This window comes from Pezoporus occidentalis, unplaced genomic scaffold (genome assembly GCF_034315485.1).
Source record: "Pezoporus occidentalis ecotype Australia unplaced genomic scaffold, CSIRO_AGI_Poc_V1 ctg106, whole genome shotgun sequence".
Lineage (NCBI taxonomy): Eukaryota > Metazoa > Chordata > Aves > Psittaciformes > Psittacidae > Pezoporus > Pezoporus occidentalis.
Window position 1 is genome coordinate 2259741 of NW_026912843.1, and position 23741 is coordinate 2283481.

The 23741-nt window shown below is 47.6% G+C and overlaps 1 protein-coding gene across 8 annotated transcripts in view; it reads right to left on the reverse strand.

Moving 5' to 3' along the window:
- The window catches only part of IQSEC1 (IQ motif and Sec7 domain ArfGEF 1), a 348548-nt gene extending 326468 nt beyond the window's left edge, over positions 1 to 22080 (reverse strand). For 3 of the 8 annotated variants that reach the window (XM_062620446.1, XM_062620453.1, XM_062620426.1), the window contains exon 1: positions 21541 to 22077. In XM_062620446.1, coding sequence (XP_062476430.1) covers positions 21541 to 21806 — 266 coding nt within the window. In that variant the 5' untranslated portion in view covers positions 21807 to 22077. Of the gene's footprint in view, positions 1 to 21540 lie in introns of all 8 variants that reach the window. The other 5 variants (XM_062620436.1, XM_062620538.1, XM_062620473.1 and 2 more) reach the window with 3 other exon arrangements.
- Positions 22081 to 23741: the final 1661 nt, after the last annotated feature.

Genomic DNA, 23741 nt, shown 5'->3' on the forward strand with positions numbered 1-23741 from the left:
AGAAGCTTGCTAGGACTTTCTGTCATTTAGTATTGTTCTATTTGAAACCCATTATCATTCTGTGCTGTGCAAGCTAGACTACAGTTAAGCTGATTTACCAAGACAGGTTACACCGGTTGGCCCTGAAACACATGATCTGGAAACTGGAAGCTTATCTATAAAAAGGCACATAAAAGCACGAGTTCAGAATCTACCAGAACACAGAGATGACAAAAGAATCAGCAGCTCGATATCAAAACTGTATTTCAGGTTTACTGGGGTAAGCCAACTGTAACCTCTTCCAAATGAAGCCAAGTCAACATCTATACATACATAAGCTTCTGCTTTTATTTCACAATTACTGGAAGTATTACAGATACACCAGTTCTATTAGTAATTGTTCAAGTCCAGTAAAATGATGCTAATATATGTATCAGAATGACTTTAAAATATCAGACTGCAGAAGCCACCCATATAATGGATAAAGGGATGACTAAAAACATTAACAAGGACACTACAGCTATTCCACTATATCCAGTTTCTACACAGACATAATCTGCTCTACCTGGTTTTTATACCATCGTTCATCATTAAGAGCACCACCAAACCTGACAGCCTGCATCAATGTACAATACTCTCAAAAAGATTAAGGAAAGATTATACAAAGAATGTGTTGGGAACCTTTTAATACCAAATCAGTTCACTTCTGATGTTGTCAGAAGAAATTAAAAATGGAACCAAAGTGCCCTCAATTTATTTGGTTTGACAAACAAAAGTTATTTGGCCAGTATTTGTATTAGAGCAACTGAGAGGCTACAAGACAAGGCCAAAACTTCAATATAGAAAGGTGATCACTTTGTAACAGCTAAAAATAGTAGTACTATTTGCTTGCATGCCCTGAGCATTTGAGTGAAGGCAATTGAAACACGAGTGGAAGCCCCCTGGTTAATCACTGACATTACTAAACTGCCAGAGGGGAGACTGAGATGAGCTCTTAGGCAGAAGCTCTTCCCTGTGAGGGTGCTGAGGCGCTGGCACAGGGTGCCCAGAGAAGCTGTGGCTGCCCCATCCCTGGCAGTGTTCAAGGCCAGGTTGGACACAGGGGCTTGGAGCAAGCTGCTCCAGTGGAAGGGGTCCCTGCCTGTGGCAGGGGTTGGAGCTGGATGAGCTTTAAGGGCCCTTCCAACCCAAACCAGGCTGGGATTCTATGTTTCTATGGCACTTAAAGCCATCAGTTAGCTGAAGACAGATTTGCTTAAGATCTTTACAGCTTCATCCTTGGTTATATTTGATAAGTAGCTTATTTCATTTGCTGTTAATACAGAAGGAAATCAAATATAAGAGGGCTGTATACTACACAAGTGGTAAAGGGCAGGAAGATGGACTTTTCGCTGTTTCTATCCAGTTTAAAATTTACACTTGCCAGCTTGTCACTGCTGGTAACTATTTCATTCTTAGATATAGGCACATACATACACATAATTTCCTACTTGACCAAACCCATGTGTGGCTAAATTCTGTTAACCTGATTGCAACCAGCAGAAGTAACAAATAAGCAGAGATATTTAGAGACAGGTGAACTGGAAGTGTTGGGAAAAGGATTACCCCCTAAAGAAGTAAAACTCAATAACTATGTGATAAAAACATCAAGCAACGTGCCTGGGAGGCAGACACTTACATGAACCATTGTCAGAAAGCAAACAGCTCTCTGAAGTTGTAAAGCATGGATTAATATACCCGACAACTGCTCCAGCACTCACACTACCTGTTTTAAAGTATGTCCTGTTTGCCAGCACTCCTGTGGGCAGGATGAAAAAAACGCAGAAAAATATAAGGATTCTGAAAAGGTTCAGCTAACAATCACCTGGCTCCAAACTCAGCATGGAATTACCTAAATAATGTCAGCACATCCAGAAAGCCATTAAAGCTCACTAAATTGCAAGTTACTCCTTTATCTTTCAGCTAGAATTTTACCTCCTCGTCCCACTAAGAAAAGGTCATCTACCCAAACAGGAGAACTCAGCTGCCCGTTGCCAAGTATAAGTTGAGAAGCTACATCAACTGCATCAGGTTTGAATTATCCCACTTGCCTCTTCAGGAGGTGAGTTCCAAGCAGTGTACAGCACAAACCAAACACCCCTTATTGCCTCTGGAACAACAAGGAAATGGATGGCAGTGAGGGACCAGAGCAACACATAGGTCAAAGGTGTGAGGCATGACGTTTCTTTGTATTTGGAGATACAAATACATCCTTACACAGACTGTTCCTTGCTCTTCAACACTTACTGTCTCTTGTTACGTTACCATATGCGGTTCTGAGCAACCTGATCTGGTTGAGGATGTCCCTGCTCACTTCAGAGGGGTTGGAGCGTCCCTCCCAACCCAGACATTCTATGATTCCATAATCTCTGCCCCGAACTCCCCTCCCTTCTCCCCAAGCAGATGAACTTTTAATTCATTTGAGGAAGAAGTCTTCAATTCTCTTACTTACCAAGCCTACTCTTTCAATTTGTAAGTACTAAATAGTTTTTTTTATCTTAAAGTATTCATCTCAAGACTCTTCATTTGCTACATCACACTGACATAAGGCTACCACTACAGGTACACTTATGGGTATACCAGCTGGCTGGAAAATAAAGCCATGCTTAGACAAGCTGACCCCATCCCTCCTGAAATTCAGGGAGTTTTTCAACAGCCTCAGCTTCTGCCGAGATGGACACAGAACAAGAAAGATCTACAGCCCTTAATCTGTATGGCTGGGAGCCTACTCCTTACAAAGTTGTAGACAGACCATCCGATGTTCAGATCTTCTTGAAACACACTTTTCAGAGCTGACAACAGAAGCACAGTAGTAATTTCTGATTTTGGACTAAAAATATCAGTGACTGCCTTCTAAGTAAGAGGAGACATTCAGTCACAGACACCTTTTAGCTGCATTTCATGCAGTGCTTGTGGGTAGGTTCTCTGAATTCCATTTCTGGAGGGAGGGAGGAGAGGAAAGGGAGAGAAGTCTTATGTTTTCTAGGTTGACTGCTCTGAAAGGATTTTCTTGCCTTTCTTTACATAAAGAACAAGTTCTCCATTAATGCCAAAGATCCAGCACCAGATGGTTTCAGTAAAAAGCACTGCCTCCGTAACTAGGTTTTCTACGCCTACTTCCATGAAACTTGAATTTCAACAACTGTCTTGACATGTGAATGGCAAAACTCCATCTGAAACTGTGCTGAAGACCCTACCAGCTCCATTTACTGCATTCATGATGTAATCCCTTATCTGCTGGTGCTTGGATCTCCAACGCACACGCTTACAAATGGTGGTAAAGAATGTTCAGCACAGAAAGCAGCAAGACAAACAAGCCCGCAGTGGGATGCCATTCGTGGCCGCTCAGCAGTGTACTCCTATTGGCAACAAGCAAAACACAGACTCAATTTTAATCAGTGTTGCTTTGACAGCAGTACAAACTACTGAAAGTCCTGGTGGAGACCAGACACCCATTTCTTTTGAATTTTTATTTGGGAGGGGGTTGTTTTGTGGTTTGGTTTGGGGCTTTCTCAGTTGTTAAGCCCAAGTAACAGCAAACTCAAACCCTTTCCTACTGCAGCGCCAGGATTTCTTCTTTAGCATAACATACTTGTGAATTTTCGTTACGTTCATTATGTGCTTAAACTGTTGTACAGTAGCAAACCACTCCTGAACTAGGACAGTGTTTCATTGTTCCATAACTGCAAGTAGCTCCAACTCAAAGTCTGCCCACTCGTCAAAACGCCAACCAAAAACCCAGTTCTAAGAACACATAGCAGAATGCAAACACACCTGAAATCGTTATAAATACCAGTCATGGAAAAGTGTTCTCCAAGAAGGCAGCAGGCAAAGCTGCCTTCAACTTTAAATACTTCAAGCTCCAGACCCAGAAAAAAATTCAACCTGGAGTAGTCACATCCTGTTTATACAGGCAAACAATTTAAAGGCTAAGGTGAAGCTCTGTTTGGATGTTTCACGTGTTAGTAACAACCACTGAAAAAAAACCAAGGTCCAACAGCTTTAGTCAAATACACTATAGATATTACAGTATTTTCCACACAGAATCCAGATTTCAGCATAAAACTCTCACTGTGCCTCTTTCTCACTGCCTCCAGTCACAAGTTGAGCCACGTCACTCTAATTTATAAAGCTCTAAAAATGTATTTTCAAGGAAGGAAAATGACTCCCATTTCCCAGGGCAGACAGGGGAGTGAGTCTCCCTGCACCCCTTATGGCTGCTACACTTGGCAACAGCTCCACAATCCCTGCTGATCATCTTGGGCTACAGTCCTAGGAAGGCAGGATGGAAATGACATCTTTCTCTTCTGCACAGTGAGAAACATCTTGAGTTAGATTAACAATGCGTTCCAGGCTCAGTCTAAGATGCAGTGAGAAGACTAAAATGCATTTCTCTCATCATCTTCCCCACCCAGCATGAAGTACTCATTCCACCTGGAATGTGCTTCTTCCAGGGTAAGCAGACAGGTTACATTAGCCATAAGTGCACAGTGGTAAGCACAAAGTAAGGCTTTCTGAAACAGGTTAACACGAAAACGCCTTGTTTTTCCCTTCAGTACTATCTGTGCTATATTTACGATGCACTCCAGCTGTGCAACACCAAGTACATTGTTGTGTGAGGAAGAACAAAAGGGCATCACTGGCTCCTCTGCAATGTTTGCTGGTTACAGTAAAATAAATCAGAAGTTCTGAAATCCACTAGAATCAGACATATTTGGTGGTTGGGTTTTTTTGTTGTCATGGGGTTTGGCTGTGTTTGGGTTTAATTTTGTTCTAAAGAAAAGCTATTAGGTAAAAGGAAGGGAAGCTTCCTGAAATATCAGTTACTGTCTACGTTACTTCCATGGAGGGAAACGTGATTTATCATTTTGCTTGCTCCCAAAGCAGGTTGGAGAGCAGGGCCAGGTTTTTCAGCCTGCCTTCTTACTGCAGTGATTTATTCACTCAGCTCAAAGTCTGTCTTATGAAGAATCCCAGAATGGCCAGAAGTGCAGAAGATACCAGCCACCTCAGTAACAGCCCTTTTCCCAGAGCCACTAAGGGAGATGATCCAGAAGCAACTACTGTACACAGAAATAGCATAATTAATAGTTAGTAAGTTTGTGCTGTGCCTTCGGATGTTTCTAATCCTGTTCTACCAGCAGGAAGTCTTCAGTAGTGTCTTTGATGCTTAACAGAGAATATTGGTCACATCCAAATAAAAATACCTGCAGCTCTGGGGGCAGTACAACATCAATGGATTAGATCCTGGTGTTAAGTTTGAGAATAAATCCAAACAACTCACATCCACACGATGGAAGTGAAAAGAAACAAGCCCATATAAAATTGTCATGTGAGGCCAAGATAACAGATGGATCCCAAATATAAACTCCCCAGAGCTTAGGGAAGCTAAGGAAGTGCAGAGAATTAGATCTGGGAGGGGGTATCTGTACTGCTTTTAGAAGACCAAAGCACAGAATCAAGCTTCCTAGCAGCACTGCAACACAACAGGAAAAGTGAGTTGTGCTCCTGAATGAGGAAACATTCCTCAAAAGCACCAGGATTGACAGAAAGAGCCTCTGCCTTTCAAACAGAGAAAGATTGTCCAGGAGAAAGAAAAATGCAAAAGAACAATGAAGTCACTTGCTGCAGCAAGTCACAGGAGAGATCATAAATGAAGCAGATAAATAATTTAGTCTTTACCTGCATGGTTGGGAACATAGCATTTGGAGACACAGGGTTTTTACACACTGAAGAATATCAGAACAACGTACTTTTGTTACATATACACCTACGTCAAGGATGTTCAGTTGCTATTAAGCAAGTACCTAAGCCCTCCCTCTTGTCAAACTAGAGACACCCATGGCAGGGGATCCCACCTTGCTTACCCACACCATCCCATTCCTACAAACATATTAAAACCAAAAGATTACAAGACTTGATTAGCAGTCAAATGTGGACTAGAACTGCATCAAGCATCCCCAGCACCCTGCTCATGGGCTTACTAAAGCACAGCCTCAGCAGGAGGCCAGGGAAGATCAAGCTGCAAGCTACACCACTGAGCAGATGCTGACCTGGAATAGGGGACATCCTTCTGCCTTTGCACAGCCACCAAGACAAGATGCAAACACCAAGTCCTCATCCCACCTGGTGTGCAAGGGCATTCATATGCTTCATATGGACTGGATCCATACCTGGGATAGTCAGTAAAGACAGCACTAGATGACGTGATAAAACAACAGTCTCCAGTAGAAGCCCTGATCTCCGTTGTTTCCCTTTGTTAGCTTGCAAGGAGTATAAGAACAAGGCATGCAGGCATTTGGAGTGACCTTGGAGTTGCTATCACTTTGCTTGCATGCTTGAGTAAGTCAAGAGCTCCTTATTTTAGCAGGGTCAGTGAAACTCTTCAGTGCTGCATCTACTTCGATAGTCCTGCACTGGGATCAGCATTCCTGTCAAAGGCCTGAGCGATGCTCCTGAGTGTGGTCTCCCTGCCCACCTGCACAGCAAACCAGGATCTCAGCCCATGCTGGCCAGAGGTCACCATGCTGCCTTGTTTCCCAGGTTGAGAAAAGGATGTTGGTTTACAGGTATACATATATATATGTCTGGACTAGGAGACAGTACCTCTGACATTAAGCATGACCCTGCAATGATACTTAACTGCAATTCACTCATTTGTGCCTGGTATTTATCAACTTTGAAAGACTTTCAATTCAAATAACAATTAACATATAGGAGGTCTCTCACCGCAAAGCTGCAGCTGATGTGTTCCATCATTCTTCATTCACTATGTTTTCCCAAGTGTAGAGGGGAGAGCAATAGCACCTCCACGCTTTATGTTAAATACAAAATTAGCCAAGGGAGGACAACTTATCTGCTTTGATAGCATCACAAGCTTCCCAGTCCTCAAAGCACTGCAGTGTGTTTTGGCTATTATCACCACATCCCAGGCATTACTACTTATTATAACTTAGCTTTCTCTCTCAAGTAAGTCAGACTTCTAATCAAAGAGGTTTTCCCATCTCCCAGGAATCCACCTAATACACGGAGATGAAGCTATCCCACACTGGCATTACCCTTCGGGAAGAGAAACAACCTGGTTAAATTAAAGGGGGGGGGGGGGAACAATAAAAGAAGTCTGTTGCTGATGAAGAATTTAAATCCATCAGGCAAGGACAGCTGGGCTGGGGCAGCCTGGAGAAGAGAAGGCTCCTGAAGGGGAGACCTTAGAGCAGCTCCAGTGCCTAAAGGGACTGCAGGAAACCTGGAGAGGGGCTTGGGACAAGGGCCTGTAGGGACAGGCCAAGGGGAATGGCTTTAACCTGCCAGAGGGGAGGCTGAGATGAGCTCTTAGGCAGAAGCTCTTCCCTGTGAGGGTGCTGAGGCGCTGGCACAGGGTGCCCAGAGAAGCTGTGGCTGCCCCATCCCTGGCAGTGTTCAAGGGCAGGTTGGACACAGGGGCTTTGAGCAAGCTGCTCCAGTGGAAGGGGTCCCTGCCCGTGTCAGGGGTTGGAACTGAATGAGCTTTAAGGTCCCTTCCAACACAAACCAGGCTGGGATTATGAAAATCACTATCTGGTCAGTTGGAGGAAAGTCACAGGCAGTACATTTGAGTCTTTTCTGTTCCTTTCCCTTTCTTCAAATAAGGGCATTTAACTGGTGAAGGTAATAGAATACTTTGGACAACAATTATTAAGACCAACTTCTTGAAAGACTCCTATTATTTGGAAAAGGAGCAGATCTAGAATAGCTGAGAGACCACTTCCAGCATCATGTCTGCCCAAAGTGAGAACTGCCCAGTTAACTCTCCACCATAGAAAAACCTATTTAGCTCAGCACGAGGAGTAATGCGAATATCCTGTGCATAGTTGAGCAGGTGATGTAGACTTGAGGTACTGTTGGCATTCCAGCTACCGAGGAGCATGATGACTTACAAATCAGCTATTTGTCTCTAAAGAGTCTTTTAGTTCTTTTCATAAAGCAGGTTTAAAAGGAAAGCCACTAACCTGCATATTCAGCACTCAGCATCACAACCAGGTCTACCAAAACAAGAGTGAGCCATTTTGTGACATTTTCTGGATTCCAAATTAAACAGTAAACCAAACAATGCAGAGCATACTTCAAGGGTTTGGTTCCATTCATGCTGGATCCTCAGAGGAGACAAAGAGCCGGCCCTTCAGCTGGGATTACTGTCCAGTGTCTTGTGGGTTTGATTCAGCCCCAGAAATCCAAAGCACATAGGACCACTTTTACTTAAGACTTATTACTGCAATAGCAGACTGCTAAACAGTCACTTCTACATACCGTATTCATTTAGGCAGTCTCCAAGAGCATACAGTATCATAATCATAGAATTGTAGAATCACTAGGGTTGGAAAGGACCTTAAGATCATCTAGTTCCAAGACTGACCAAACCACAAACCTGGACAAGCTGTGGTATTAAACAACACTCTGGTGACCTTCACTTACCTTTGTAAAATTAAATGTCTTGGCAGTATCAAGGCGTCCTGCACAGGTTACCATAAGTAAAGCATATTCTCAACTGAATAACATTATCTAAAAGGGGCACTTCATCTAGTCTAAAGAGGTTTGATGATTTCCTTCGCTCCCAGCAAGATGACTCATGGAACAGCTCAAGAGGGTTACGCCATGCCACACTTAGACAGCATCACTGCTGATCATGTCTTAGAAATCTGGGCAGCACCTGCTTTTGAAAGATGTTCACATACCAAGAAGTTGCTTAAAGCAACAACGGTCCCACAAGAACAAAGATATGAGACTCAAATGATGAACTACTCTAAGCAAACCAGAGGGGTCCCATGATTCACCAGCAGTTTTCTGTACACTAGAGCAAAATAATCAGACAAGTTTCTAATACTGCTCACAGCCCTTAGAGGTAAGTAAGGTCAAGGAAATAATGTTGTCCATGAGCAATTAGAAGTGAAGATCACGGCTTATGTCAGCAGGTTCTGGTAATATATCACACTACGTAGCGAGCACAGCTCAGTGCTAGAAAGCACTTTCCTGAGGAGAAGTAACATAACTCTGAAATGTGTTTAAAAGAAGTTATAGGTCCTTGATTTCAGAGGGAGCAGACTAGAGCACAGACAAACCTCAAGCTCCTGGCTAGGAGCTCTTACGAGACACATTTGGGTAGAGGCAAGATTGCTGGCAATAGGTGGCTGAAAAAAATGCAGGTGGGAAAAGTCATTACCCAGCACATAAAACCCTACAAGATAAAAGCCCAAAATCTATTTCTGAGTGCCAATATCAGAATCAGTTTCTCAGTGAAGAGTTCTGAGACAAGTGAACTTGTACCATCTTAAAGATGTCACAATATTGAGAAAGAGAATGGGGTGGAGGGAGGAAAAGGCTGGACAGGGCTTGGAGCAAGCTGCTCTAGTGGAAGGTGTCCCTGCCCATGGCAGGGGGTTGGAATCAGATGAGCTTTAAGGTCCCTTGCAACACAAACCTACAAACCTTGGTCAAATTAGGAAAAAAAGTTCTTTTCTGCAAGACAAAGTCATTCTCTCGACTCATGACAACCTCAAGCACTCAAGAAGTGGTGGACTCAATTAAAAGCTTAAAATAGACTCAAGCCTGAAAGCTGAATATAGATTTTAACGTATTCAAATCTAGCTAGTTCATTTGCATTGAATCACAGTCCTCTGCATATAAATACATCACTCTTCAGGTCCCTGAATCAGGGAGGTGAACACAAGACTACACAGTATGAAGAGGGAAATCCTCCCAGTGATTTGTTTCATAGAGGTAAAGATGCCACCAACAGGAAGGGCTGGCCATAACCATTTTACTTCTCTGATAGGAGCCGGCTGACTTCTACAGCACTACAGTTGTACCTTCATTATGTGCATGGATTAAGACGCAAGATGACACAGGCCATTTTGTCTTTATAAATTTCAAGACAAACACCAAAAGTATTGGGTTTCAACAGCAGATTTCACTAACAAAGATACAGGTTAAGAATCACCATTCACAGCCATGCCTAGGTCAAGCAGAAAACTAAAGAGGAAGAACAACAGATTAAAGCAGACATACTTGTGAGTATACACACTGTCCCCAGTTTGGAAACAAAATAAATCCGATGTTTCTGATATGGGTCTATATATAAAGACGGAATACAAGACAAAAAGTCAAACCACACCTATTCTTCATGACAAGGAACCATTAATCAACTTCTAGCAGTGAGCAGATCCTAAGGGATATTCACACAACCGAATTCTTGCTTTCCATGAAGACTTTTCATACATAACTAGCCCTACCTCCTCATGCACAGCAGACACCACTGGATAATCTAAAGCAAGCCTGTCTGGAATGCAGCACAAAACCAGCCTCACACATGTGCATCTTGGGGTCCATGTGCCAGTGGATCCTGACACTCCAGCCAAAAAGTTAAAATGCTGATATATCAAGTTGGTTTGGATTTGAATAACAATTTCATTCCTGGAGAAATGTATCTGCCCCACTAAGGAAACTATTAAGGGAACAAAAGCCCATCAAGCAGACTGTAGTCTGAACCAGTTTCTACTTTGAAATCATTAGTGAAAGGAAGATGAAGTGAATCTAGCAAGGTAAGCAGCAAGAATGAAGAAGAATGATAGCTCGGCTCCACTGCAGCCATCGTGATGAGAATTGCTAACAGGTCCCTCTGAGTTTAGCACAATTACAACATCCCAGCTGCATTGCAGGGTAGGAGATTAATGCCTGTTTGCAACCTCCCCTGGACACACAGTGTATGGCAACCACACAGGACCTGGAGCAAGACTCAGGCCCTTTGCTTCCATTATAGGCACAGAGCACAAGTGGCACCTACACACCTACATGCTTTACCTGTTGACATCGTACCAAACAGCATGTCTACAGAACAGCCACAATAGTTACCCTCTGCAGCAGGCTCGATGCAGGTGAAGTTCCTAGAAGCCCTTAAGTTTCAATGCTGTATGTGTCTATCCCACCAAGAAACCATGTCAAAAAGAATGCTGTTATATATTACAATACATTAGAGGTGATTTTACTTGCTTGTAGTTTGTCAAAACTTCGTCATTCTTGTGAAATCTAACTGGGTAAATTCAGAACAGCCATACTAAGAGATCACCCCTGCAGAATGATGTGACATGCTTGAACCTCAGCTGGAAGACAATCATTTGTCTAGAAGATCTCACGTATATCCTCGACATTTTGACCTATTTCCAGGATCATCAATAGCATGCAGAAGACAGCCAAAGAGATTTGATATTCCCCAAGCATGAGCAGAGAACCATTATACCCATAGATAGACAATGAAAACCAAAATGTTGTTGCAGTGAATGTCTCAAATAAAGCTAACTTCAACTAGTCAAGTGAACAGAGGTCATCTTTACCTCATATTATTTCTCATCTGTAACCAACCCCAACTCGATATTGAGTTCTACTGATCCAAGAGTGTGCCATTTTGGACTATTTCTCTGTATTCCTCCCAGGCTGCCTGTCCTTGCTCCCACTCTGTAGGTTTCCTTCTTCTGTTCAAGTTTCTCTGGGAACTCCTTGTTCACCCTGGTATTTCTGCCCACCTTCCTCTGTTGGGATGCATCACTCCTGGGCATGCAGGAGGTGATCCTTGAATACTGACTGGGTTTCTCTGGCCCCTCTTCCTTCCAGGGCTTTATCTTCTCTACCAAGCAGGTCCCAGAAAAAGGGATCTCTGAATAACCCTACCCTGGAGACACTGCATTTTCACTGCAGCCAAAGCAAAGCTCCGAAATGACTCAACACTGTTACATAGGGATCCTTACAGTGTTCATTTAAGGCTGATGAATATTGCTTGCTGTGAGACTCCAGTAAAGTGACGTAGGCAATAATCTTCAGGACTAAGAAGTCTTCTGTACTATGTAGGAGACCCAGGCTGTGTTCCTGCTTTCCCAAATTTGAGAGCATGCAAGAGCTATTGAAGCCTTTGAGGAAAAGTAGCATGTGGCCCCCTCAGGTCACCTGCTGATTAAGCAAAAGCAGTAGACACTTTCCAATCCTAATTCAACTTTGAACCAACCAGGCAACTACGAACCCGTAATTAACTTCATGAAACAGCTTTCACACCTCCTGGACCCTGCAATGATCCCCATGGCACTCCACAGTGGAAAAACACACGGGAAAACCAAAATCCTCCCAGGCGTTGGAACATAATAGAGGTTTGAATGCAGCAAAAGTTAAAGATTTATTTTACAGACCTCAAACCGCTTGAAAATTAGAGGTGGGAGAAATGGAGAGGGTGGCACAAATGATAGTTTTAGCATCATTCTCAATGAACAGAAAGCACTTTAAAGCCAGCTCAGTTAGCCAGTGATTCAAACTTCTTCAGGTGTACAGCATGGTGCATATTGGTTCAACAGTGGCAGCCAGGGAATTCAGTAGGGGTTTGTTTACCACAGCAGCATTGCTTTAGGAGAACACAGCTCCATCCACCCAGCAAAACTAATACAGACAATTCCAAACAGAGGCTGCAACAGCCTCAAATATGGTGCAACACCACAAATATGGTGGTTTAGACTCCAAACATGACCCTGAAATGGCTGGTGTAAGTGCTAGTGCAATGCACATGGGTACAAAGTTCAAGAAGCAGGTCCTTAGCTCACCTTGATCAACAGCCATTTCCACACACACAGACCTCATGCTGCTCAAGTTTACACTTACATTTTAGATATAACAGATAAAAAGAATTAAAACAGGTACAGCTGCAGGACAGCATCCTATGCTTTGATGAGGGCAGGAGGATCGTTTCCCCACTGCTCTCTTCTGCTTTATTTGACCAGTTATGTAGAATAAAGTGCTATTTACACTTAGTAAATCTCAATTACCGTGGTGTGCAAAAGCTGTATTACATGTATGTCTTTGTCTAATCGTGTTTGCCAGGGAACTCTGACTAGAAATCTTATTAACATGCAACTAATGCATATTATGTTTCAATCAATTGCTATAGAGAGCTACTGAGTAGCAGTATTTCTCTTATCTAGCACCACGGTGAGACTCTTTCAGTCTACATGATGCCTTACAGCAGGGTCATTTCTATGTTCTAAAGTGGTAGTATTTGAGAAGCAAGTTTAGCTCTGCACTTTAAAACACTGGAAGGAACAAAAATAATCATGAAAAATCTTTAGCCATGTTCATATACTTTATAACGCTTTGGAGAGATGCAGAAGTGGTAGAGATGCCGCCATTCAAGAGCAGATTCTACAGTGCATGTGTGTGTATTACATATTCATATCTACGTATATATAAACCATAGTGAGCAGTTTAAAAGGCAGACGGCAGAGGGAGCACAAGCCCCCCAGACAGACCTGATGGGGGTAGAGCGGGGCTCCAGCAGAGCCACAGCGTTGATGAGCAGAGATCCATTGGCATCCCCGCCTGCTCCGGGAGCTCAAGGCTCCGGTTTGCAGACTGCTGTGAAAGCCGTGTCCTTTTACAGCACTCGCCCTGCTGAAAGATTCTGGCCGCTTTACAGCAGCATCATTTGGGTTCTCTAACACACTAACCATACAAATAACGTCCTTAAAAGCAAGCAAGTTGGTCTAAAGCCGCGGCGGAACCCAGGATTTCAAAAAGCTTGTCGAGTGTGGTATTTAGTGCAATCATGTCTCACCTCAATCTGAGCAACCTATCAAAAGATGACGGTTAACTTTGACTTGCCCATCTGTAAAACAGCAATCATTAGCAGCGCTCAGTTCTGCTGAAGACCGAGAACAGGTCACCAGTGAGGACTAAAGGAACACCTCTCACTCCTACTTGTGTCCTTAAGCACAATACCGTGGTGCTAATGTCCATCAGAGGGTGACAGTTCCCACCCCGATTTCTTGCACTGCTCTGCTGTAGCACAGGGAGCTACAGCAGCTGACAACTCTGCTATTTCAATGAAATACCAGGAAGAATCTGCCAAGAAGCCCCCCAGCAAAACGGGTGGGTTAAAAAAAGCAGCCCGCATCAGGATCAGCTACCGCAGCTGGTAGCTGTTCACAGCTAAAATGCATCCGGATGGACTATGACATACTATCTCTTCAAATCACGCTGCTCTGCTGTACCAAAGGCTGCTTAGATTGCCCAAATATCTAATTCAACAATTCTGCTGAGAAAAACACTACAATTAGGCAAGGATGCAGGAAGAATGGAATTACAACCGCCTCATTCACAGCCTCCCGCACAGTCAGATGAAAGGCAGGATCCTGGCAAGAGCAGTCGGAGTATCTGCAGGCTGCAAACCACAGAAAGGGTGAATTAACATAATAGAGGGGTATTAGTAGGAACGATAGGATCACATTAGAATAACACAAGTGTGGGCTGTGTATCAGGAAGTACTTCAGACCTGCAAAATCCACTTACCTAAGAAGCTGCCACTCACTCCCTTGGTGACTAGCTTGAGGTGACCTCCTTGCCACCTGCATGCAGACAGCAGGAGCCCTCGGGCAGGAAAAGGCTCCAAGTGACAAACACCTCACTCACCTGGGTATAGGCTGCCTACTTGGTAAGCAACTCATCCCATATTAGGGACCATAATCCCAAATGAGCCATAAACCCAGAGGAAACTCAGCGTAATGCCATGCTCCGAAGAACTGCACAGCAAGACCACAAAGTCAGTGTCAAAGCTGGGACTTCAGTAGAAGCAACTGTCTCTGTTCCCAACCAGCCTTGTACCCCTGGGGTCCTGAAGGAACCCAGGCATTTCTGCAACCACTACATGTGGAAACTCAGCCTCTACAGGCTGCAGTCTGGCCTCCAACACAGGACCCAGCACAACAGCTCCAGTTCATGACCAGCACATGAATAAAAGCCCCTTGCTTTACTGGGTCTAAAAAAAAAACAAATTACCTCTTTTTGAGATGCTACTTGCAAGAAGCATTTAATAATTTACTATTTTAATTTTAATAATTTACTTGCCCATCAGTATGCTGTAAGAAAACACCTTGAAATAACTTGTTCTTTTCTCCTCATAGTTCCTGTGATCTGCCATTGAGTAAATTCTTCCTACAGATACTTGAAAGTGGTGCATTTTGCTTCAGATTTTCAAAAAAAAAACTGTTACTGCTACTTTTCTTTTTTTTTTTTTTTGCCAGAAGACACCTTCCCTAAGGGTTGGTGGAGATTTGTGTTCCCACACAAATAACCAGGCCAGCAAGACTGCAACTACAATTCAGAAATGCACGTCTTCTACCCTGTGACTTCTCCTAAAGGTTTGTTACCCTCAGCAGATGAGGACAAAGTTTAGCATCCCTCACTCACCAGGAAGCCAAGGTCTTCAAAAGGTCTTCTGCTCTCACAAGAACCCCTGCAGTCCTGCATCCAGCTCCTGGGGAACAACACAAGAGGGACGTGGAGCTGTTGGAGTGACTCTGGAAGCAGCCACGGAGATGCTGCGAGGGCTGGAGCAGCTCTGCTCTGGAGCCAGGCTGAGAGAGCTGGGCTGGGGCAGCCTGGAGAAGAGAAGGCTCCTGAAGGGGAGACCTGAGAGCAGCTCCAGTGCCTGAAGGGGCTGCAGGAAAGCTGGAGAGGGGCTTGGGACAAGGGATGTAGGGACAGGCCAAGGGGAATGGCTTGAACCTGCCAGAGGGGAGACTGAGATGAGCTCTTAGGCAGAAGCTCTTCCCTGTGAGGGTGCTGAGGCGCTGGCACAGGGTGCCCAGAGAAGCTGTGGCTGCCCCATCCCTGGCAGTGTTCAAGGCCAGGTTGAACACAGGGGCTTGGAGCAAGCTGCTCCAGTGGAAGGGGTCCCTGCCCGTGGCAGGGGCTGGAGCTGGAGGAGCTTTAAGGTGCCTTAAACCCAAACCAGGCTGGGGTTCCATGAGCAGTGCTGTGCCTAACACATTTGTGAAGAACAGGTCTGCTCCTGCTCCCATGTTTCTATGTAGTTGTTCAGTGCCAGAACTCTAATATAATTTTACAGTGTAAAAACATGCCTGTTGACAAGTGGCAGTTACTACAGTGGGAAACACACTAATTTTTCGAATGGCCCCAGGAGCCATTGCCTTATGACAACAACCTACTGCTCCACACTCACAGCTCTTCAGAAGTTAAGCAGAGGTGCTCAAGTTCAAGTGCCTGTTTCATCCACCCTGAACTCACAGCTGTGGGCTCTAGGAATAACCAGCAGGCTGACCTGGGGCTTCCTTTACAGATCTCACACGAGAAATGGGCAGTAGTCAGTACACTGCTGGTGAGCAATATACAGATAGAGCATCACCTACAGGCTTGTTCTGGAGGTTTTCTGAAGGAGAGGGAAAGGGGTCTTCAGACATAGTTGACTCATGGCAATCACAGCAGCTCTCATTTGCTCACTGAGGACCTCAGATCTATGAACACTGACGAATATTCTCCACAAGCAGATGTTTGGACTTGCATTTCCATTTCTTTGACAGTGAATTCATAAGGAAAACCATGAAAGCACTAACCAGAACGAAGATGTACTTCCTTCTTAAAAGTTCAGAACGCAAGAACTCCAAAGTTAGGAAGCTCAGGAGTTGCATCCTGTGTTAGCAGCATAAAAGGTTTCATTAGGGAAGGATTTCAAAACCAGCGAGTACTTCAAATCCTCTAGGTCTGCTCTGATTTAAATGGAGTTTAAATTCAAAGCTGAAACAAAGTAAACCTGCCTTTAAACTCACTATACTACCACACAGGTTCCTTGCTGCTGCACTAGTTTTCCTCTCCCACAATAGCATGCACTTTTGCTGTTTTCTTTGTTTTCTCTTCCCCTTCTCATTCCCCAGGAACTTTCTTGATACCAGCATCTTATCTTGTCCTCACTGTGCTTTCTGCCCACCCCACTTGTTTTATCAGTTATACAGTGCATACCTAGTTCTCAGATTAATTCGTCTCTATGTGTTATCATTTAGTTAAACATTTAGCTGATATTAAGTAGAAAAAATTGCCAATATTTCAACAGAGACCCAAAATAATTTAGCTGAGTTTAGGTAGCAAGTTCCTATCTTATTACACATCGATTTCCTCCAGCCTGCCAGAACAACAAACGCCTGTTCCGAGAGATGCTCACTCATCTGCTGATGTACAAATCACACTAATGATGCTGAAATGAGCACTTCAAAAGCAAAAGCACTCCCCTCAGTGTCAAACCCTTACCCTCGTCGCTCGGCAGTCAGACTGCTCCAGTTATGTACAGAAAATAAAGCAGACAGACTTGCTTTCAGTTATTTGAAGAGGCAAGTTCACATTCTGCCCAACCTCAGAATTACGCCAGCCCAATCAGCTGTATGGCTGACAGAATACGCAGCATGGCTTGTGTTGGAAGGGACCCTAAAGCTCATGCGATTGCAACCCCCTGCCATGGGCAGGGACACCTTCCACTAGCGCAGGTTGCTCAAAAAGTGTTCATTTTGGAACACAAACTGTGCTTTCCACATAAATACACTCTTCATGAGCAAAACAAGCTAATTAGGTAGAGGTGCATCTTTTGGTAATTACTGTGTTTCTACTGCAGGCTTCTTGCAGCAAGACTCAGTCACAAATCACACTTCCCTACAGAGCTGACGGAGAAGGAGGACCGAACAAAAGCACTTCAGCTACATCCGTGCTGGCAAGAAGGCAGAGAAAGCAAAATCTTGCCCAAACATGAGCATCCTTTAACAGATGCTGGATACCTCTCCTTCATTAAGGCAAACAAAAACATGCTGCAGCTTAAGCACAACACAGGCAGCGAAACAGGATTTTCATCACATGAACAGGCTGCCTCGGTGAGGGATGTCTCTGAAGGGGAAAAACCAAACCAAAACACAAACTCAGGCTGGTCTCTGTCCTCATGCAATCTCTGTTCTCCTGCTGAGCCTGTGTGCCGGGCAGCACGCAGCGCCAACAGCGACATGCAATGCCACAAGCTCCGTTTCTGGAGGCCATAAAGCTGTCTCCACATGTGACTGTCACCCAGAGCAACAACCTCCCCTCACTAGACTGCACTATGCACACCTCAGCCGAGACTCGGAGTACCCTCTAGACACAGCGAGGTTTCCTGCAGCCCTGCGTTGTGGCTGGTGTTCCCTGGAGAACAAAGCCAGCCTGAGATGCATTTACAAAACAAATCAGAGCGGGTGCAGAAATCAGGCTGAGGTGCAGATAACAGCCCCCTAACACTGCTCCCTCTCAGCAAACGTCATTCCCCACCTCCTGCCCAAACTCCGACCAGGCACCTTCTCACTCAAAAGCAGCACAGTTTTAACTGGATTTTTAACTCCCTAAGCTGGTGGTGGATTTTCAGAGCTGGAAAAGTGGCACTTGCACAGATGTGAGAAGATCCAGCACATCCGTTTGTACGTACTTACACTAGAAAGTGCATTACCAGAACGGATGCACTGAACACATCTTGCTTCCCCTGAGCATCTGAGCTTCAGGAGTTCTTGCTGTTTTCTCAGATGTTAAATAAAATGGATTAACTGGAAATTAGCCTTATGCAACCTAATGAGTTAAACACCAATTGTTATCTTTAACATGCTGATTCATTACATCTAACAAAGCCTGTGATCAACTAATTATCCTCAGCTCCATTTGCAGATGCTGAGGTTGATTTGCACTCAGCAAATTACTACAGAATGAAGCGAAACAGCACCTAAACCTTTTCTGGTGCGTCCTCTGTGCAAGATAACATCTGTACCTACAGACCCATCCCTCTGCTCCTCCCTCCTCCAGATCACCACCTCCCCAGCGGAAACTTCTCTTCTCTGGGGCCTTTTTTGGAAGGACACAAACCAGAGAGTTTTACCTTCCTGGACTGGTGGTTCTTCCCTCCAGAGGTCTGTCACCAAGGGCGCTGACACTTCCCCACCTCACAAGACATCCAGTTAAAGAATCTCTAAAATATGCCAGTTTTCCAAACTATCTAAGCAGCCTTCAGCTCTATATTCTTCCCACTGTAAGATCTGAAAAGTTTCAGGACTTCTGGGGTTTTTGCTGCTTGGTTGTTGGGAGGCTTTTTTACCATATTTGATTAAGAACTAGCGATAAGCATATTCTCTTGCATAACATTCCCATGCTTATTTTCACATCACACACATTAATCTCCACTTGGTAATATGAAACAGCTGTCTTGCCACTACAGCATCAGAGATCCACACCCACTGCACACAGGTACAACTGCTGCAGAGGTTTTAGAAAACACCCAATTCCATCTCAAGGCACAAGCGCTAGAAATGACTTCCCAAAAGTAGCGATTTCACCGTGTATTAGACTCAGCCCAGTTTCCTTTAAGGAGGATTCCAGTCATTTCAGCTTTGAGGCACTGGAGGGTAAAGAAGAGCCTATCTCTGCTGGCACTCAGGCACAAGGCACTTCTGCTACCTCTGAATGGGGGGACGTGGACTGTGTGCAGGGGCAGGAGGGGACAAGCTGGACATGCCACCTCACACCCAGCCTTTAACACCCCGAACAGGTACCACTGACAGCTGATACTGAGCTTCAGCAGACGAGGGATCCTGATTGCCCACTCAAACACACAAAAGGTGCACATGATTTTTAATTCTGGAGAAACCAAGACTGAGCCTTTGAACAGGAAGCTGCAGGCACCCAGAACCTGCAGGTTTGGTGTCCAGAAAGCCAGGACATCTGTGGGACTGGGAAAGGACTCTCAAACAAGGGTATTTTCTGTTTCCAAAGTTGGAGATTTCCGCTATCTTTTGCGCCCAGGCAGAGTAAGCTGATGCTGCGGCTGGATGTGCTCCCACACAGCCTGGTCTCTGCATCCCCTGCCAGAGCCCCATGTGCTGTCCCCCGCCACCCAGGGAGACAGGGTCTGCTGCAGACCAGAATGGGCTCACTCCCTACAAGGGGAGGAGTTGACAAACAGACAGGGGACAATTCTAGGGGGAAACAGTATTCCTCAGATGAAGGTCCTGAAAAGATGAGTCCCCATAGACATGCACAGGCAGAGGGCCCAACCCAGGAGCAGGCTCAGGCCGAGAGCTGTCTCCCCATAAGCCCTGCAGGCTATGCCTCAAAGCAATACAACTCTGCCATAAATATCCCAGATTAATTCTGATCCCAGCATCAAATCCACTTAAGAGACGTAAAAGCCTCCTAGTGCCCAGAGCTGCCTGCCCAAAGAGGGCTCTGCAAATGAATCTTGGGCTGGAGAAGAAAAATATTATCAGACACAGCAAGCCATTTGTACAATTCTTAGTAACGTCGTTTGTAGGAGACAAATGGGACAAGATAGCCGAGTTGACATCTTGTATCAGAAGCACAGCCTCAAAAAACCCTCCAGTACTGGACATGGAGGCACGGGATAGGATCTGTGTAAATACCCCATACTTTCTGGAAAGAGCTCTTTCTCCTTAAGGGATTGATTGGTAAATGACACCGTATGCTCTCCCGTCTGTTTAAGGAGCTGCTTGCTCAGTTTTATAGACATTTCTGCCCAGACACCTGGAAGCAGGAGCCGGCAAAGGGGCCCCCAGGGACCAGCCACCCTTCCCGCATGTCCCCCACCTCCCAGAAGCGCGCTTAGTAGGGCGAGCTCCGAGCACCGCAGATTCGGGCTCCGGCGGCGGCAGCATCACTTCCACCGGGGCACAGTCCCCCGAAGGCGCCGCTCCCCGCAGGTCCCCCCCGCTCCCACCGGCGCCCTGAGGAGGAGGAAGGAGCTCCTAGGGCCGCGGGAGCCCCTGCCCGGTACCCCCAGACGGGAGACCCGAGCGGGGGGTGTCCCACACACACGCACGCATACAGCCAGTACGGGACGGGAGCGGCGCTCGGCTGGGACTGCGAGAGAAAACCGCCGCGTAGAGCCGGGGTTTGGGCTCGGAACGGGGGGAACGCGAGTTCGCCGGGTTACAAACAGCCCGTTGTGCTGTACCGGCGCTCCAGCGTGCTGCTCGTCCCACTCCTCCCGAGCAGAACCAAGTCCGAAACACTTTCCGGTCAGTACAAACACGTCGGAAAGGCTCCGCGACCGTAGCCGCGGCTGCCCGAGAGCGCCTGTGAAGCAGCGCCCGGTTGACCGGCGCAGAACAGCGGCTGAACGAGCGGCGGCCGGAGCGATCGCGGCCCGCGATGACCCGCCGGTACCCACCGCTCCCCCCCGGGCACCCCTGTGAGCACGGCCGGGGGGCACCGGGGGCCTCACCCAGCGCAGCTGCCCGGGATCAGGCCGCGGAGAAAGGGCAGAGCTCGCCCCGCTCCTCCCGGCCCCGTTACTGCCGCTGACAGGGATCCCCCAAAAGCCGCGGGCACGGCGGGGGGAGAAGCCCCCCAGGGGAGCCGTGCTCTCCGCGGGGTCCCGGCTAGAGAACCGGTGAGGCACCAGAACCTTGACAGGCTCGAAACAAGGACCGAGGCCACCCCTTCGCCCTGCACCGCTGAGCGGCGATGGACCCCCCCACACAACCGCGCAGAGCGGAGCCCGCTCCCGAGCGCACATCGCCAGGAGTCCCGCGGCTTCCCAGTGCTCATACGCGAGGCAGCTTTGGGATGCCCGGGGACGACAAAGGAGGAAGGAAAGCCCCACTATGGAAACCCCTCCTGGAAAAGGGGGCAAATCCCCACAGCAGCGCTTACTTGTCGTGCCTAGCGTGCTCCGGGATGGCGCCGAGCGGCCCCGGGAGCGCGGGGTGGCCGCCCTGCTGCAGCCTGCATGTGGCTAGGTGCCGGTGATGCTCGTCCTGGAGACAGGCGTTTTCGTGGTACAACTTGGCCACTTGCTGCTCCAGCTCGTCTATCCTCCGCTTCTGCTTCTCCAGCAGCTCCTGCTGTGTCTCAATGATCTTGTTCAGCTCCTTCAGGTACTCCGCCGCCTTACTGGGGTTCTCGGCGGGGCTTTCCATGGCCTCCCCACACCTCTCACCCTGCGGGAGGCAGGCGGGGGGCGCAGGTGCCGGCCAGCCCGCTCCGCTGGGAACTTGGGCGAGAGGGAAGAAATAAATAACCCGCCGGAAACCAGCCCCCCTGCGAGCTCCGCGCTTCCCCTCCTAGTGCAGTGCCTGCCTGGGCAGGCGGAGGAGCGGCGCGCCGCGGCTCCCGGCCCCTGCCGCCATTGCTGATGCTCGGCTCCCCGCCGCCGAGCGAGGGCAGAGCCACCGCCGGAGCCTCCCGGAGCCCCGGTGCTGCCGCCGCCGCCGCTGCCGCCGCTGGCGCACGGGCGCTGTCCTGTCCCGCCCCGCCGGAGCCGCCGTCTGGCAGCGCCCCGCCGAGCTCGCAGCCGGGCATGGGAGCCCGCCGCCGGCCAGGGCTGCTCCTGCGCCCCGCCGAGCCCAGGGATGCGCTTTAAGTAGCCGCTGCCACCACCGGGGGGCTGAGCGGACTCCGCGCAGCGGCACATCCCATCCCATCTCATCTCATCCCATCCCATCTCATCTCATCCCATCCCATCCCATCCCATCCCATCCCATCCCATCCCATCCCATCTCATCCCATCCCATCCCATCCCATCCCATCCCATCCCATCCCATCACATCCCCCTTCCCATCTCATCCCTTCCCATCCCCTTACCCCATCCCACATCCCATCACATCCCATCCCATCCCATCCCATCATCACATCCCATCACATCCCATCCCATCTCATCCCATCCCATCCCATCCCATCCCATCCCATCCCATCTTCATCTCATCCCATCTCATCCCATCCCATCCCATCCCATCCCATCCCATCCCATCCCATCTCATCCCATCCCATCCCATCCCATCCCATCCCATCTCATCCCATCTCATCCCATCTCATCCCATCCCATCTCATCCCATCTCATCCCATCCCATCTCATCCCATCCCATCCCATCCCATCCCATCCCATCTCATCCCATCCCATCCCATCCCATCTCATCCCATCCCATCCCATCCCATCCCATCCCATCTCACCCCATCTCATCCCATCCCATCCCATCCCATCCCATCCCATCTCATCCCATCCCATCCCATCCCATCCCATCCCATCCCATCCCATCCCATCCCATCCCATCCCTGCGCCAGCCCGTGGGCCCTTCCGCAGGCGCGGTGGGCACCGCCGGCCCCGCAGAGGTGCGGGGGGAGCCCGGCCGGGCCCCGGGGTGTCCGTGCCCGGGGGTGCCGATGCAGCCAGGGGAGCAGCGTGGTGTGAGCGGGACCCGCCGTCCCCGGGGTGGCTGTTGACTGCTCCGGGGCACCGCTGCCCCGGGGCCGGGGCTCTCCCCCTGCGTTCCGGGGTCTGGCCGAGCACCCTCGGCTCGGGTGGCTGGACCCTGCCTCTCCTGTCAGCAGCCACCCAGAACCTCCTGGGTGAAACGCTGCTTCCGATAAGGCTGCGTCAAGCCAAGGAAAGCTGAGATGTGGGCCCTGTGTCATCCCCACTGAACGGGGAATGCTTCTGGAAATCAGCAATAGGAGAGGGAAACAGAGGGAGATACTGCAGGGAGGAGATGGGAAGGTGAAGATGTGTTTTTCTCCATTCTTCCTCCCAATGTCTTCCCCCCCCCCCCGGCTTTTCTACCTCTTCACCTTTAAACTGAGCAAGTTTTCAGCTAGTACAGTTCTCTGGAAGCAGCTGTTTCTGCTGTCAGTAAAACACAAGCCCTTTCTCCTGGCGTTGACTCTGACTCCATGGTGCATGGCTTTGGAGCACTGCCTGAGCAGAGACAGGCCGAGGGGCTGGCAGTGGCTGAGGGGAGGTTGGGATCACCCCATCTACCTGTGGGCTGAAGCTTTGGGAACAGAGCTCCAAAGTGGAGACTGCATATCCCAACTGTCCCCCTTCTCCTCCTCCTGATTGCTGGTCAATATGGGGAGAA